At 47.8% G+C, this 16,711-nt stretch overlaps 1 protein-coding gene across 3 annotated transcripts; it reads left to right on the top strand.

Moving 5' to 3' along the window:
- Window positions 1-1,010: 1,010 nt before the first annotated feature.
- On the top strand, window positions 1,011-13,660 carry LOC136287402 (L-threonine 3-dehydrogenase, mitochondrial-like). 3 transcript variants are annotated; one of them, XM_066180112.1, is made up of 10 exons: window positions 1,011-1,082; window positions 3,484-3,595; window positions 5,819-6,020; window positions 6,375-6,417; window positions 7,538-7,608; window positions 8,144-8,293; window positions 8,598-8,770; window positions 9,726-9,816; window positions 10,253-10,522; window positions 10,702-13,660. In XM_066180112.1, the coding sequence occupies exons 3-10, from the start codon at window positions 5,837-5,839 to the stop codon at window positions 10,839-10,841; spliced, it is 1,122 nt and encodes a 373-aa protein (XP_066036209.1). In that variant the 5' UTR covers window positions 1,011-1,082; window positions 3,484-3,595; window positions 5,819-5,836; the 3' UTR covers window positions 10,842-13,660. The 3 variants fall into 3 exon arrangements, with proteins under 3 accessions (XP_066036209.1, XP_066036211.1, XP_066036210.1); XM_066180114.1 differs by lacking the exon at window positions 3,484-3,595 and having other exon boundaries at window positions 1,061-1,082; XM_066180113.1 differs by lacking the exons at window positions 1,011-1,082; window positions 3,484-3,595 and having other exon boundaries at window positions 4,412-6,020.
- The last annotated feature ends 3,051 nt before the right edge of the window (window positions 13,661-16,711 follow it).

Genomic DNA, 16,711 nt, shown 5'->3' with positions numbered 1-16,711 from the left:
CAAGGATCGTTTGGGTACTGTGTGCTTCTCTGATGTCTGGGCAGTCAAGGAGCTGGTGGCACAGCCTAGGAGAGACAATTGTACCAGTGTGATGGAGAGATGGATGATGAAGGGAGCATCTCCCTTAGGAGGAGAGGCTGAGGGAGCTGGGGCTGTCCAGACTCGGGAAGAGATTCTGAGAGGGGCCCTCAGCCCTGGGTGTCCCTGTGTGCAGGGAGGGCTCAGAGCAGGGGCCAGGCTCTGATCCAGGGGGCTCAGCAATGGCACCACAGGAATGGGCAGGGACTGATCCCAGCACGTTCCGCCTGGACAGGAGGCCGAAGTCCTTCCGTATGCAGTGACCAAGCACTGAACAGATTGTCCAGAGAGGGTCTGGAGTCTCCTCACTGGGGATACTCCAGAATGGTCTGGACACAATCCTGTGCTCTGGGACGGTGGCACCAGCTGACCTCCAGTCATCCTTTCCAACCTGACCCATCCTGGGACTCTGGGAATTGGGAATTAGGGATTCGGGGATTCTGTGACCAGTGCTGTGCTGCTGTACTACAGCTCGGCCGGTGAGTGCTGACCCACAGGAGAGCTGGAGAGGGACTTGGGACGAGAGCATGGAGTGGCAGGAAAAGGGGGAATGGCTTCCCACTGCCAGAGAGCAAGTTGAGATGCGATATGGGGAAGAAATTGTTCCCTGTAAGGGTGGTGAGGCCCTGACACGTTCCCCAGAGAAGCTGCGGCTGCCCCATCCCTGGCAGTGTTCCAGCCCAGGTCGGACAGGGCTCGGAGCAACCGGGGACAGTGGAAGGTGTCTCCGCCCACGGCAGGGGGTGGGATGCGATGAGCCTCAAGCTCCCTCGCCCCCCAGCCCGCTCCGTGTCGCGGCGCCCCCCGCGGCCGGGCGCCGCCCGCCCTCAGCCCCTGTGGGACCGCCGCGCCCCGCCCGCCCCCGCCGCCCCTCACGGCGCGTGACATCACGCCCGTGTGACGTCACCGCCCAATCCCCGGGGCGGCCGCCGCTGACGTCAGCCCCCGGCCCCGGCGCGAGCGGCCCCGGCTGAGGGACGGGGAGGCGGCGGCGGGAGCGCGGGGTGAGTGCGGGACCGGGCCGGGGGGCTGCGGGGCCTCGGGGGGCTTTGGGGGACTGGTTTTAGGAGATTTGGGGTGGCGGGGCCGCCCCGCTCCCGGCGCGACCGAATGAATGAGGTGGGGGAGGGGCGGCTTCCCTCGGCACCGCGCCGTCCGCTCCTCTGGGGACACTTTGGGGATGCTTCGGGGCCGGGGCCGGGCCGGGGGCGGCGGTCGGTGCTCGTGGCACTTTTGTGCCTCACCGCAGACTCGCTGCGGGCCGGGCGGGTTTTGTTCCTGCCCGTCACCCGCACCGGCCCCTTGGCTTCATCAGCGGGGGCTGTGCCGGGTGTAGTGCCGGGGAGTCGGGGAATGGTTGGGGTTGGAAGGGATCTTAGAGATTCATCCAGTTCCAACCCCTGCCATGAGCAGGGATGCCTTCCACTAGACTAGGGTGCTCCAAGTTCAGTCCAGCCTGGCCTTGGACACTTCCAGGGATGGGGCAGCCACAGCTTCCCTGGGCAGCCTGTGCCAGGACCTCACCACCCTCACAGCCAAGAATTCCTTCCCAATATTCTATCTAAACCTACCTTTTTTTTTTTTTTTAATGTTTAAAGCCACTGCCCCTTGTCCTGTCCCTCCATCCCTTGTCCCAAGCCCCTCTCCAGCTCTCCTGGTGCCTCTTTAGGCACTGGAAGGAGCTCTGAGGTCTCCCTGGATCCTTCTCCAGGTGAACACTCCCAGCTCTCCCAGCCTGGCTCCAGAGAAGAGGGGCTGCAGCCCTTGGAGCATCTCCTTGGTCTTCTCTGGACTTGCTCCAGCAGCCCCACTCCTCCTGCTATTGGATCCCAGATCTGGAGCCAGCTCTGCAGGTGGGGTCTTACCTGAGCGGGGCCGAGGGGCACAATCTCCCCCTCCCCTCCTGCCCAGGGCATTCTGGACCTATCTTCCTTACCTGCTCCGGGAGTTTCATGCAGTTCAGCAGCTGCGTAATCTCCCTTTTTTTTTTTTTTTTTTTTATTCTGTTTATTTTTGGTGGCTGAGGTCAGGTTTCCAGCGGGTCCCTCTCGGCTCAGGCTGACGTCTCCTCTTGGCGGGCTTGGCCAGGGGCTCGGCCTCATCCCCGGCCGTGCGTCACCCCTGGGACAGGAGCCCTGCGTGTGTGTCAAGGTTATTTCAGCTGAGCTTGGCCAGCAGCTCCCTGCCAGAGGGAACAGCTCCATCCTGGACACCCTTACACACCCCCCCTGCCAGGGGACACTGACAGAGACTCAATGTCCCAGCCTGGGGGGCTCTTGGAAGCCTGTGATGCATTTGGGCTGTCCAGCTATCCAGGCAGCAGTTACTGGGGTTGAGTTGAGAGTATCCCTTAGTTGTTGCAGCTTGAGTGTTCCCAAATGCCGGGATCTGGTGGAGTTTTCCCCTTGGCAGCACTTGGGCACCTGAGAGGTTTTTCTGTGGGCAGCGTGGCTTGTGCTTCATCTTCTGGATGCCCAAGGAAGGTGCTGTCTTTCTCCTCAAGCTCTTGATACAGTTGGGAAAATCAGAGGAGCTTCCCAGTCCATCAGCAAATCTTCAGGTGTGAAGCAGAAACTGTGGGGTTTGGAGCCAGATGGGATCTGAGAACTTGGAGCTCAGTGTGCTGGTGTGTGGACCATGTTCCCGAGGATGTGGTTGGGAATCTGTGAGATCCTGTGCTCTGCAGAGTCCCTTCATTTTCTTCAAAGGGAGAAGGTTCTTTGGTTTAGCTCCCTGGAGGGGCATCCTGTGGCATCCCAGCAGCTGTGCAGCCCCAGAAATCCTGTGGAAGCTCTGGGGTTTGGTTTGACTTCTCTTTCCTCCCTCTCTCCCATTTTCTTTGAAGCTTGCAGTGGGACTTTCCAGACCAAGCCCATGACTTTCTTATCTTATCACCGTGAGATTCTATTAATAACTATCTTACAAGAACTTCTGGTTTCCATAAACATTTTTGACTTTTATGGGAGCAACAGGTGTTGCTGCTTATGTAACACCTTGGAAACCTCGCAGAGGATCAGCAGCTGGCAGTTCACTCACTGAATGTCTTTTTATGAATGTGTCTTTTTTTTTTTTCTTTATTCCCTCTTTTTCCTCTCCCTGTGCTTTAATCTTCTTACAAACCCCAGAAATTTCCTGCTGTCCTGGAAGATTATTGAACACTGGAACACGTGTTTGCTTTTTTGCTTTCTACTAATCCTTTGCACTGCCACTAATTAGTTTAAACTCTGTCCTTCAGCCGAGGCTGGCTGGTTCTGAGACTTGGAGGAGCTGCTTGTGCACCTTCAGAGCCCTTTCCCTGCCTATCCCAAACTTCAGGCATTTCAAAATCAAGCAGGACAGAACAGTGATATCCCTGGCTGCTGCTGCTGCTGCTGCTCTCACACGCACATTTTTTTTTTTCCTAAGGTGTGGGACAACTCCTACTCTCTGCCAGGTTTTGATTGGCTTTCCAAAGAGGCAGTGTCCTATAAATTGCCTTCTCTGCTCTGCTTCTGCCTTATCACCAGCTGAGGGCCAGGTGAGTACAGGAGAGGGGAAATTCCAGCTGCAATTCCATTGAAATTAGCGTTGATAATTGATTTAAGTTAGTGGGGGTGGGGGAAATAGCTTTGATGTTTCAGGATAAAACTTCCTCATTTTGCTGACAATTTCTGCTATGGGTTGGAGTTGGTAAATGAGATCAGGGACTGAGAAACTTTTCAAAAGGGCAAATGGGAGGGGTATTTGGAAATATATCATGAAATCATGGAATGATTTGGGTTGGAGGGGACCTTAAACTCATCCTGTTTCATAGGCAAGGACACCTTCCACTGTAAATTATATCTATATATTATATAGATAATTTTTTTCTCTTCAGTTCCCAACAGAGCAGAAGAATTCCCCTTTAAGATAGTAGAAAGGGAAGCCTGTGAAAATTTAAGTTATTTTACATCAGTTTAATTAATTTTTTTGTGTGTGTTCAGAGCTGTTAATAACTCCTGGAAGTTATTTAAGATGGGGAACCTGGATCTAGCAGAAAGGGCTTTCCTGTCTGAGTTGCTTTTGCAAGTTAATCACTGTATGGGGCTGACTTCAGCCATTTGGGGAAGTGTTTTTAAGGCATAATATTGATTCCTTTATATATCTGTGCATTTATGGCAACTTTAGTAGCCAGTCACACCTGTTTTTTTTCCCCCTTTGTATTTGAAATAGAAATAAATGTCATCAGTGGAGGTTTTTGCAGCAGCTCTGCTGCTTGGCTCTTTCAGTGCCTGGTATAAAATGCTTTTACTGTTCTGAGTCAGACCTGGGAGTAAATTCTCAGCTTAAGCCTTTGTGGTTTCACGCCAGGTGCGTTTGGAAAAACCAGTCCAGTCACTGGGAAACCAATTTTAGTCACAGCCAAGTTTTGTTTGTACTTTGCAGAGCTCAAAATGCCTTTTCAGGTATACTTGGAGTGGAAATTTTTTGTCACACAGAGAGTGAGTCTCCCTCAGTGCTGGAAGATTTTATTTTTCCATGCTGAAATAGGAAGGGATGATCATGAGAGCTGGTGCCTGGGTCTGTGTCCAGATGGAATTTGGATATTTCCAAGGATTGACACTCCCATCACCTCTCTGGGCATCTCAAACTGAGTCTTTTTAATCAGTTTAATATTTTTTTCATAATGCAAATTTTATGGAGCTGTCTTACTAGACAATAGGCAGTTTAGCAAATCTGTATTTTAAATTGCAAAACTCCCTCAAGTACCAGAAAATTCTCAGTCAGGTGACCTGAGAAGTGAAAGGAACACCCACATTAATCACTTGTTTGCGTTTCTCTGCAACTGGAATTCATCTGCAGCTATGAACTGCTGCAATTTCTTGTAGAGAGCTTCCATCTAGCTGACTGTCCTTTTTAGAATATATGCCCCAAGAAAAGATTTGACAGGGTAACCTCATCAGGCAAGTTTGAAATATGCTTTCATCTGGGAATTTATATACTCTAGATCCTTGGGAAAGAGTTAAAAATCGTTCAGAGGGGATAAGGAAAAAAAAATAAATGATTGTGCCTTGAGGATTTTATTTGAGAGAATTAAATTTGCACCTCAGAAACGACCAGTTGTGGCTGCAGGTGTCATTTATTTGGGGTGCTTTGCATTTCCTTCCCCAGTATGAAAGATTTGGAGAGAAAGCCAAACCTGAATGCAGCACAGAGTAAATTATAATTATGTGAAATACTTAAGGCATTTTCCTGAGGCCTGGCTAAGCCCTGCCACTCCTCTGTTTGCTTTCTGGGAACCGTCCATCCTGAGTGTTAAATCAGAGTAAATCTCCCTTTTTCTCAAGAGATTTCCTGCTGCCTCCTTGGCCCAGCTGCTCTTGCTGATGCAATCCTTAGGAGTTTTTGCTTATTCACAGCAGCCTGCAAAACTTTTACTCCAAATGTGGCATCACAGCAGCTTTGTTTCATTCTGTATTTATACTTAAAATCACCGCTTTGAGTGATGTTTTAAAAAAGGTTGAAATTTGAGAGCTTTACAGTGTCCTCCCTGTCCATTTTCCTGCACTGTGGATACTTTCCTGAGCTCACTCCAGGGAATACATTACCTCTGCTCATGTTCATCCCAGGCTGCTTTCAGCCCTTGCTTGGCACAATCCCCCAGCCCTTGGATGGCATCAAGTTCCCCTGGATCCCTGCAGAGTTTTCTGGGGGAACTGCTTAAAAGCCGTTTAATGGGGTTGAATCACTCGTGACTCATCTTTTCTCTCTCTCCTGGCAGCACACCTGAAGGGGGAAGATGCCAGTCATCAGGAACCTGGGCAGAGCTGCCAGCCAGCTGCTGCAGAGCCCTGGCTGTGGCTGTGGGGTGTCTTTGGTGCCTGTCAGGGCCATCGGGGTGTCCCCACGGCAGGTGGCCTCTGACGCCAGCTTCCACTCGGTGACCTTCTCCGAGTCGGACCATCCCCGGGTGCTAATCACAGGTCAGCCTTCCTGGCACAGCTGGGTTCCTGCTTCTCAGCTGAGCTTTCCCCACTGCTCTCCTCCCTCCCCAAAGAGCACAGTTCTGGAAGCAAAAATGCCCAAAATATCCTGGAATTGAGATGATCTTCCCCATTGGGTGGTAAGATCGGGGTCCCGTGTGAACTTTCCTATTTTAGTTCCAGAACTCTTCTAAACCCAGTTCCTTGAGAAAAAAAAAAAAAAAAAAAAAAAAAAAAAAGAAAGGTAAAAGCTTCCTGACTCACTGAGAAAATCACACTAATTTTTGATGTGATGGAGATAATAATGGAATTCTGCATTGTGACCCCCCTTTTCCACTGATTTTTGTCTCTTAGGTGGTCTTGGCCAGCTCGGGGTGGGACTTGCTAAGCTGCTCAGGTGGGTCACCATTTCCTGGTTTGCTGTGAGTGAGGAATTCCAGCTTTAGCCATCACTTCTAGGAGCAATAATTGTCTGGAAAGTTGTTTATAAAAGAAATCCTATTTTTCAAATGCTGTTTTTGCCTCTTGGCTTTGTAAATTACTTGATGATCTTGAAGGTCTTTTCCTTAATGATTCTTAATGATTCTATAATTAAATTTTCACCATCATTTTATTTGTCCCTCCTGTGCTTGCTGTGGGTTTCTGACGTACTTTCTGTGTGTCCATTGGTCATGATTCCCAAAATAGCAGGATTTTTTCTAAGGGACTGTCTGCTGAGTTGTTTGCTTCTAGTTAAATGGGAGTATTCAGAGTCTGAACCCTCAGAGTTTTCCTTTTTTTTCCTTCTCTTCCCCCACCTCAAGCACAGTTACCTCCTGTTTTTATGATATCTTTCCAAGAAGTGTGAAATGCTCCAAGAGCTCTCCCTGGTCCATGTCCTTGTCCCCATCCAGCTCAGCTCCAGTTTATCATTTGCTCACAGTCTTTGCTGGAAGGGATTTGGACCAAGACTAAAAGTGAGCAGACTCGCTGCACTCAACACTGTGGCAGTTTGAATATTTTCTACCATTTCTGTGATATATTTTAAAATTATCCAAATAATGGGAAGCCAGAATGTGCTCCAATGCCCCCAGATTTGCTCTCTCCAACAGCCTTGTGTTGATCAGCACAAGGTCACAATTTCTCTCTTCTATTTGTTTAGTTGATATAAAAGTAGCTGCAGTTACAACAGTCCCAGTGGCTTTTTGTTGTCTGCAGGGGAGTAAATTATCCCTGAGTAAAATTTTCTGAAAGAGAAAGGTAAGAAAGTCTCTTTTCCCAACACATTTTCACTTTCTAAAAAAATTCTCTCTCCTTATGCAGACCTTGACTGCTACTAGAAGCATTTTGTCATTTTTAAAGATGCTGTGTTGATATTTAAAGGTTTGTTGGGAGGTTTTTTTTTGTTTAGTGCAGTAACTGTTTTTATTGTGGGAAATATTGTTCCTCCTCTATTGCTCCTGTGAAACAAAATAGCAACTGATGGATTATCTCAAAAAGCTGTGGACTCACTGTTCCCTGTGGGTATTTTTACACAGGAAACGCTTTGGAAAGAACAATGTGATCTTGTCTGACATTAGAAAGCCTGCAGATAATGTTTTTTATAGTGGTAAGTGACTGGGGAAGCACATGGAAAAAAAAAATCTTGACTTTACCTCTGATGTTCATAAACTAATTATCAAAGTGATAAGTGGATTACACTGACAAGCTGCTGTTCAAACCTTCTGCATAACGCCTCCCTGCTTTGAAATCTTGCCAAGATGTTGGTTTCTTTTCTTATTCCCTTTTCCTAAATATTTCTCCTTCCATTTTTTCACTGCTCCTTTGCCACTTTGCTGACTGGAATAACTATTTATGCTCCTGCTGTAAAAAGAGGTGCTTTCATTCTTTTGGAGGGAGGAAGTTGGAAATGGAACTTGAAAATGAAATGAAGATGCTCAGGGAATTTTTATTATGAGGTGGATATAGAGTAGGATTTAAGATTTTTTTTTTTTTATTCTCACTGGAAACCTGCTAAAATTTTTCATCAACATCGCTGCTTAGTGATGTATTTAGGTGGTAGAAACATCAGCCTGAACTTCATGCGGTCTAAACCTTCCATCCACTACTGACAGCCGATTTCCCACTGCTCCCATCTCCTTCAGGTCCTTTTATCTTTGCTGATATCTTGGACTACAAGAACCTGCGGGAGATCGTGGTGAACAACCGCATCACGTGGCTGTTCCACTACAGTGCCCTGCTCAGCGCCGTGGGAGAGGCCAACGTGCCCCTGGCCAGAGCTGTCAACATCACTGGTGTGTGCTGGCTTTTCAGGGCTCAAAACTGTCTCAGGGGAGGTTTGGGTTGGATAGCAGGGAAAGGTTCTTCTCCCAGAGGGTGTCGGGCACTGGAAGAGCTCCCCAGGGAATGGACACAGCCCTGAGGTTGCCAGAGCTCCAGGAGTGTTTGGACAAAGCTCTCAGGGATGCACAGGGTGGGGTTGTTGGGGTGTCTGGATTATCTTGTTGGGTTCCAGCTGAGAATATTCTATAATTCCCACAATGGCTTGAGAAAGCAGAAATATTCTGATAAATCTTGTTGTTTTTGTTTTGTTCCCAGGTTTACACAATGTTCTGGATATTGCAGCTGAGCATAATTTGAGGCTCTTTGTTCCAAGCACCATTGGAGCCTTTGGACCCACCTCTCCTCGAGATCCAACTCCTGATCTCTGCATTCAGAGACCGAGGACAATCTATGGAGTCTCCAAGGTCCATGCTGAGCTCATGGGAGAAGTGAGAATTTTTTATTTTATTCATTTCCTAAAAGGTCTGGGAGAACTTCACTGGAACAGGTTTCCCAAAGAAGCTATGGCTGCTCCATCCCTGTAAATGTCCAAGGTCAAGTTAGACAGGGCTTGGAGCAACCTGGGAATAGTGGAAGGTGTCCCTGTCCTTGGCAGGGGTTGGAATGTTCTTTAAGGTCTCTTCCAACCCAAGCCATTCCATGATTCTATGGTTGGAACTTCATTGCTTTTGTAAGGTTCCTCATTCATTATTTTCCCCATTTTTCCTTCCTTCAGTCTTTAGTACTCAGCAATAGTCTGAGGCAGCTCAGAAGGTCAAATATCTTTTGATTTTTGTTGGGAGAAGCACAAAGCATGGGAAGATGGCAAACAGCTGACTTTCAGTGTCATTTCTTTCCCTGTTTTTTATGGCTTTGGCCTCTGTGCCAATGTGAATGGCACTGCAGAAAGGACACTAAGTGCACAAAGCCTTGTGACAGCAGGGACATAATAATGACTTTTTGCTCTTCCTCTCCTAAAAAAGACTTTAAATCCAGAGCCTTGAGAGTCTGCTCATGCACGACTTCTCTTTTAGCTTTGTAGTTATTTAAAAACAGCATTTTTAAAGCTGATATTTATATAAGGTCCTCATGCAGGTCTGAGGACTGTGTTGTCCTGGAAAGTCTCAAAAATTTGGGAATGTTCTGTTTTTGAACGTTGTAGACCCTACATGAGTAGCATGACAATCCATGTCACAGATCCGTATCCACTGATGTGGACGTGAGCTGGAAAAGGGCAAGCAGGGAGTTCAGCTGCCAGGCTGGGGATTGTTCAGTAATTCCTTTCCTTACATCCCTGTCCTGGGACAGCTGAAGGTTCATCCTGTGTCAGATTTTTCCTGTGAGATCAGTGGGTGTGTGACCAACTCTTGGTGTGTAACTCTGTGTTTCCCCTCCCCTTCCCAGTACTACCACTACCGCTATGGCCTGGACTTCCGCTGCCTCAGGTATCCAGGGATTATCTCTGCTGATTCCCAGCCTGGAGGGGGAACAACTGGTGAGTGACAAGAGGGCTGGGGAGCACTTTTCACAAGGACATGGAATGATAGGAAGAGGGGGAATGGCTTCCCACTGTCAGAGGGCCGGGATAGGTGGGATATTGGGAACAAATTCTTCCCTGTGAAGGAGATGAGGCCCTGGCACAGGTTGCTCAGAGAAGCTGTGGCTGCCTCATCTGTAGAAGTGCCCAAGGTCAGGTTGGGGGACTTGGAGAAACCTGGAATAGTGAGTGACATTCCTTCCCATGGCAGGGGTTTGGTACTGGATGGTCTTTAGGCTCCCTTCCAACCCAAACCACTCTGTGATTTTGTGATGAATATCACACAGTGCTGCCGCCAGATTTGAGACAGGAGACTTTGGGGTTGGTCTGGGGCTCGTTGACCGTTGTGAAGTGTACAACACAAATCATGCACATCCATTATTCTCTTCCCCAGATTATGCTGTCCAGATTTTCCATGATGCCATAAAGACTGGCAAATTCAAGTGTTACCTGAGGCCGGACACCCGGCTGCCCATGATGTACATCGATGACTGCCTGAAGGCCACGCTGGAGATCATGGAGGCCCCTGCAGAAGCCCTGACCATGAGGACCTACAACATCAGTGCTATGAGCTTCACTCCTGAGGAGCTGGCCCAGGAGGTGCAGAAGTATGTCCCTGAGCTCCAGATGACCTACAACGTGGATCAAGTCAGGCAGGCCATAGGTTAGTATCTTCTTCTCTGGTATCAGGGTGAAATAAAGCCTCTTTTCCTTTTAGGAACTGACAAATTGCAGTTCAAGTCTTATGGTTCAAAATTCAGCTCCAGTAGTGATGAAACATCTCCAAGTTCAGACAGATTTTTCCTAAACCTCACCTTTCCTGGTTCTTTTTCTTCCCTGCAGCTGACAGCTGGCCCATGAACTTCGACGACAGCAACGCCCGCAGGGATTGGGGTTGGAAACACGATTATGACCTCCCCGAGCTGGTGACCACGATGTTTAGCTACCTTGGGTCTGACTCCAGGATTGCCCAAGCTAACTGAAATGCTTTCAGATGTTTCCAGATTTCCACAGAGGACCAGGAAGAAATGGCTGAATTTTAGTTTCTGATTTTTTGAGTCTTGGAGCATGTCAGTTACAAATTTTCATAAGTAGTGACAGAGTTGGACAGAAATGTCCTGTAGCTGGAATGTCCTTTAGATAAACAACAGCACTGGGTGCTGTCCCCCAAACACAGCACTGCTGACAAACACAGAGTTCTTGAACTTTCACACTTAAGGAAAAACACCAAAAGTAGCACTTACTCCTGGCTGATGGCTCTCCAATCATTCCTGCCTCTTCCTTGGCAAACAACATGGGATAGCATTGTCCAACCTGGCCTTTCAGGCAGATCCCGAAAAGTCAACCATAGGTTTTACATTTTCTGGTGGAGGATGTTAGATTGTAGCAAGATCCTTTTTTACTCTTTGCTTACGAAAGAGACATCAGAAGAGCTGTTTCATGTTTCCAAGTTGAAGGGGGTCGTTGCAATTCTAGTTTGAAATCAAACTTTTCTCGAGAGCTCCTATTTATATCTCTCCTTAGTGCTGTCTAAGCATACACTTTTCTATACCTAGGGCATACAGAGTAGCATTCTTATGATGCTGCTTATAAATGTGAAGTGGAATAGGACTTGAATTCTCATCATGCTTTAAAGAAAACCCAGGGTTTACAAACAAAGCTTTGTCGTGTTCTCTGCGAGTGCCGCTGCTTTCAGTGCAACCTTGGAGGGAGAGCTGAAATCCCAAGAGCTGCTCCATGGATGTGAGTCTGGGGGGGATTTCAGGGAGGTCAAGCCCCTGGCTGGGGTTTTTAGCAGTAATTTTGGTTCTCCCAATTGTTTGGTGTCCCTGCACAGTGTTAGATTCCCTGGAACAAGTTTTAAAGGTGAGCTGAGGATGGAGCCTTACTTGTAGAGTTGGGTCAGCCTTGGAAATCTTTCCTGTTCACCCCATTTTCCTTGTGCACTGTGTTTGTAGATGCTGTTTATATGTAACTCACACCCTTTTATTCTTCAGAGGGGGATCCAGAAGCTGAAACCATCTTCTAAGCTACAGCTAAAGGCTGTTCTGCTTGTTGAGTTTCATGCACAGGAGATTCTGGGATGAACAAGGGAGTTCTAGTTGATGTGTGAGAGGAAGAGGTGTCAGTTCCAAAGCTACTTCAGGAAATGACAAACTGGAGAGACAGGAAACTCTTTGTAGGCAAAATACCAGTTTTCGTGGATGTGCATTTGAGCTGTCAGCTACTCTAGCTGAGCTCCAGCCTCTGGGAGCTTTGGACTTTTATTTTTTTCAAAGAAAAAATATCGTTCATTTTCAAAATGACTGGAAATTCCCTACAGGAAGCTCTTTTTTTGTTTCTTTTGTTTTGTTGGGTTTTTTTTGTTTTGTTTTGTTTTTTTGTCTTGTATACTCCAGTAGTGTGTGTAGGTAGAAGCATTGAAGCATTCAAGTTGGTTTTTGTTTTGGGGTTTTTTTTGGTTTTTTTTGGTTTTTTTTGTTTTGTTTTTTTTTTTACCTACAACTTGTTTGCTCTGTTTTCTGTGACGGTGCTTTGGTGGTTGCGAGTTTGTTGTGTTCTCTGTAACCCTGCCATGATCAGACTTTTGTCTCTGTGCAGGACTTCTGCAGGGAATGTGTTTCCTCACAAAAGTAACCTTCCAATGAAGATTCTGTGGTGAAACCCTGTTATTTGAAACATTTGTTACACTTGTATCTCTTGGTTTTGTACTTATTTTATCCTTTCATCTGTGGGCAAAGTAGGAATTTCCCAGGTATCTAAGCAGAAGGGTCGTGGCTGTTACTGAAACATTTTTATATTGTTTACGTTGCTGAAAGGACAAGATTTTGAACTTTGGCCACTGTTGTAACTCTCAGGTAGCTCAAGTGTAATTTTTGACCCGGTGAAGTTGGCCCTGTCTTCACACCCTGTGAGGAGAGACTGGCTGGGCTTTGTCCTCTGCCCTGCCCAAAAGGATGGGAACCAGACTGGATTATCTCCCAGGGTCCTGGAGCCAGCAGATGAAGGGCCAGAAAGGAGCTGAAGTGTCTTGTCCACTCCTCAGTGCCTCTGTTCCACCCTTGGGAAGTGTAAAATAAAGAGCTGTTGATGGGTCTCACTCCCATTCCTTACATCATTCAGAGTCCTGGGGTCTGATCCTCTCGCTCTCATTCCCAGCTCCAGTTTAATTGGAGTCAACAAGAGTGAGGAGCAGGAATGTTCTTTCTTCTGAAACACTGTCCTTGATGGTGGAATTACACAAAAGCCTTGGAACAGGTGTCACAGCAAAGGTGAAATTCAAATCTGTGGCATTTTGAACAGAGTTTTGTTTTTCCTGCCAAGATGTTACTGGCCTCATTTAGGAGGAGCAGCCATTTTAGCAACTTAATTTTCTTTTAAATCTGAAATAAACCATGTTCCAATAGAGAGTGGTCTGGAGGAAACTGTGGTGACAATCAGGGAATGTTATTAAATGTGACTGCAAGGTCCATGTCCTGTTTGAAATTCTCATTTTCAGTCTCTCCAATGATCTGTATTTTCCCCCTCATGTCTTCCACATTTATTTCTCTTGTAATGATGTCACAAATTCTTTTCTGTATTAAACCAACTTGATGTGGTACAAAATATCTACCTTTTGCTACCAGTTGGAAGACTGACTTCTGGGCAGAGACTTCCCTCTTGACACTTGAGCACTGTGGCTGTTAAATTACCTATTCAGGACAGGAAAAAAACAAAAAAGTAAAAAAGTTGTTAAGAATATTTTTTCAACTATTGTTAGTTGTGGGTGATGCCTACTTTAATAAAATCCTATGCAGATGGATCCTGGGTTTCTCATCCTTGGTTGGAGCAGTGCTGGGGCTGCTGGTCAGTGATGATGGAGCCAAGAGAGCTGGAGAGGGACTTTGGACAAGGGGTTGGAGGGTCAGGACAAGGGGGAATGGCTTCAAACTGCCCGAGGGCAGGATTAGATGGGATATTGGGAAGGAATTCTTGCCTGTGAGGGTGCTGAGGCCCTGTTGGGTCCCTGTTTCTGTGTCTGAGCAGGTCCTGCCTCCAGGTGTTGCACAACCTGGGTCAGCAGGAGAAGCTTGGGTGAGGACATCACACTCAAACTCCCCACAGCCCCACCCTGCCTTCTTAATCCATGGATAAACCCTCCCTGCAGCTGGAATGAGGCCTTTCCCTCCTCCCACACCTCGGCTTTCTAATGATGGGAACCTCTGGTGGAGGGAACATTCCTCCTGACCACAGTTTAATGACTGACATGGCCGTTGTGCTTTGGAGGGTGTTGCAGCACCGCACTCTTCCCAGCTGCTTCCCTTTGATGCTTGGTCTGGATCTTGTCCAGTCCTGTCTGACACAAGCCCAGCCTGGCTTTTTGAGGTGCTGCCTCCAGAGCTGCTGCAGCTGGAGCCAGGCTGGGAGAGCTGGGGATGGTCACCTGGAGAAGAGAAGGCTCCAGGTAGACCTCAGAGCCCCTTCCAGGACCTAAAGGCACTCCAGGAGAGCTGGAGAGGAGCTTGAGACAAGGTTGGAGGGACAGGATAAGGAAGAATGGCCCTAAACGAAGGGATGGTGGGTTTAGATGGGAGATTACAAGGAAATTCCTGGCTGTGAGGGTGGTGAGGCCCTGGCATGGGTTGCCCAGAGAAGCTGTGGCTGCCTCTGGATCCTTGGAAGTGTCCAAGGCCAGGCTGGATGGAGCTTGGAGCTGCTTTCTTCTCTTGGCTGTTTGAGACATCAGAAAGGTGCAGGAAGAGGAGGAAGCTTCTTTCCTCAGTGGAAAGGTGTGAGGGATGTGGGGGATTAACCCCTGTGCTTTTGGAAAACCCCTCCTGCTGCTCCTCAGGCTGGAATCAAGCTCTTAACTGTTTCTCAGGAGCTCTGCACTCCTGCAGGGAAGAGAAGCTGAACCCAGAGGGAGATGAAGAGAAGAGAGCATCTGGGTTATCCAGAGGGAAATCCAGGGGGCTAGGATCCCCACCTTGCAGCCCCTTCCCCACACTCCATGTTTCAGCCAGGCCTGGTGGCTTTCCTGAGCCCTGCAGACAGGTTGTGTCTATTTTAGGTGAACATCAGCTGGCGTTTGCCCTTCTCCTGGAGCCTCAGGCCAGACAAATGCTCTCCAGGCTATTTCTGGCTTCATACCATAACTGTATGTGATCCTAAATTCCCCGTGGGACTGTGGTGTGCTGGGGCTGAGGGGCAGGGAGGGGGCAGCTCCTGGAACAAACCCAGGGACTTCAGGATGACTGGGATGACACAGAGCAGCTCAGAGCTGGCACACGTGGCTGTGGAGATGCAATTCAAAAGACATTTATGCCTCAGCAGCACCACTATGGAAGCTGAATCTGGAGTGGGCATGGCTCAGCCAGGAAAGAAAGTTGTTTCCTGCCCTTGTTTCTGCAGCTGGGAGCAGTTTAGGATGTTTTCCTGCCCCTATAGTCCTTGTGCAGCCTCCTGGAGCTCCTGAGAAGGTGCAGCACACAGGCTAATGTTCACTTTTGAGGGGATTTAAGCTTTTAAACAAAAAATATAAACAGTCTTGTGGCTTCTCCATCTCATTATGGATCCCCAGAGTAGAGAAGACCTTGGGTACAGGATAATATTTCTTCTGACCTCACGTAGAGCTTTGATATTTCAGTTTGGAAAAGAGAAGGCTCCAGAGAGACCTGAGAGCACCTTCTGGTACCTAAAGGGGCTCCAGGAGAGCTGGAGAGGGACTGGGAACAAGGGCCTAGAAGGACAGGACACAGGGAATGGCTTCCCACTGTGAGAGGGCAGGGATAGATGGGTTATTGGGAAGGAATTGTTCCTGTGAGGGTGGTGAGGCCCTGGCACAGGTTGCCCAGAGAAGCTGTGGCTGCCCCTGGATTCCTGGAAGTTGGGGCTGGATGGGGCTTGGAGCAACCTGGGATAGTGGAAGGTGTCCCTACCCATGACAGGGGATGGCACTGGATGCTCTCGAAGTTCCCTTCCAACCCAAACTCTTCCATGAATCCACGATCCTGCAAACTCTTCCACAGGTGAACGTGAAGTTGAATGGAAAACTGGGCTGGGAATGCATCCTCAGGAGCTTCCCTGCTGCAGTGAGGCCACGGCGCCTTCCTGGATGTGTGGGATGAACTTTGGACCAATCCTAACGAAGAGGAGGCTCTTTGGCAGGGCACACCCGGCTCCGAGGACAGCGATCTGATCGTTTTTTGGCATGGCAGGGGCACTGCTGCCAGGGTGATGTCACCTCACCTCTGTGACACAACAGGTCCTTCATCTCTCCAGCCTTTCCACAATTCCAGGTTAAAGATCCGTCGCTGGCAGAGCTGTTGTGAAAGGGATGAGTCAGAGGAGAGAAAGCAAAGTCCAGAGTTCCTACCCTTGAACCCGACACGGCCCAAAAGTCCCCAGATTTGGTGGTTTTTTAAAGCTCTTCTTCCTGGACCTGCTGAGAGACTCTCATAGGAGGTTTAGGAAAAATCCTTACCTTTCTAATCCTTGCAATTTTAAGGAAAAATTGATCTCCTAGAAATAAATATGAACCATGTGAGCTCCAAAATCTGTAATTAATTTTTAAGACAGTTGGGTTTTAGTATTTTATCACTATTTTATTTTTAATAATTCTTTATCTTATTATCTTACTTACTTTAGTGGGATCAGTTTTTCACTATATCCACAGCAATATTCCCTTGGTAAATACAGGAATCACATCATAATTGCTCAGAAACAGCTTGCCAACATGTCCTACATAGCGATAAACTGCTAAAATTACTTTTTTTTGGTAGGGTGTCTTATAGGGAACCCATCACAGAGTGTCTGTGTGTGTTTGGCTGCACACAAACATCACCCCAAGGATGCTGTTTTAAGGGATAAGTGG

Source organism: Chamaea fasciata, unplaced genomic scaffold, assembly GCF_029207755.1.
Source record: "Chamaea fasciata isolate MVZ Bird 193981 ecotype frontalis unplaced genomic scaffold, bChaFas1.0.hap1 SCAF_3, whole genome shotgun sequence".
In the NCBI taxonomy this organism is placed as follows: domain Eukaryota; kingdom Metazoa; phylum Chordata; class Aves; order Passeriformes; family Sylviidae; genus Chamaea; species Chamaea fasciata.
The sequence above is the reverse complement of the archived record's forward strand: the minus strand, read 5'-3'. Positions and strand labels throughout refer to the sequence as shown.

Coding starts and splice junctions, on each gene's coding strand:
- LOC136287402 (XM_066180112.1), top strand. CDS start 5,837: ATGCCAGTCATCAGGAACCTGGGCAGAGCTGCCAGCCAGCTGCTGCAG. Junction 6,021..6,374: donor TCCCCGGGTGCTAATCACAG/GTCAGCCTTCCT, acceptor TTTGTCTCTTAG/GTGGTCTTGGCCAGCTCGGG. Junction 6,418..7,537: donor GGACTTGCTAAGCTGCTCAG/GTGGGTCACCAT, acceptor ATTTTTACACAG/GAAACGCTTTGGAAAGAACA.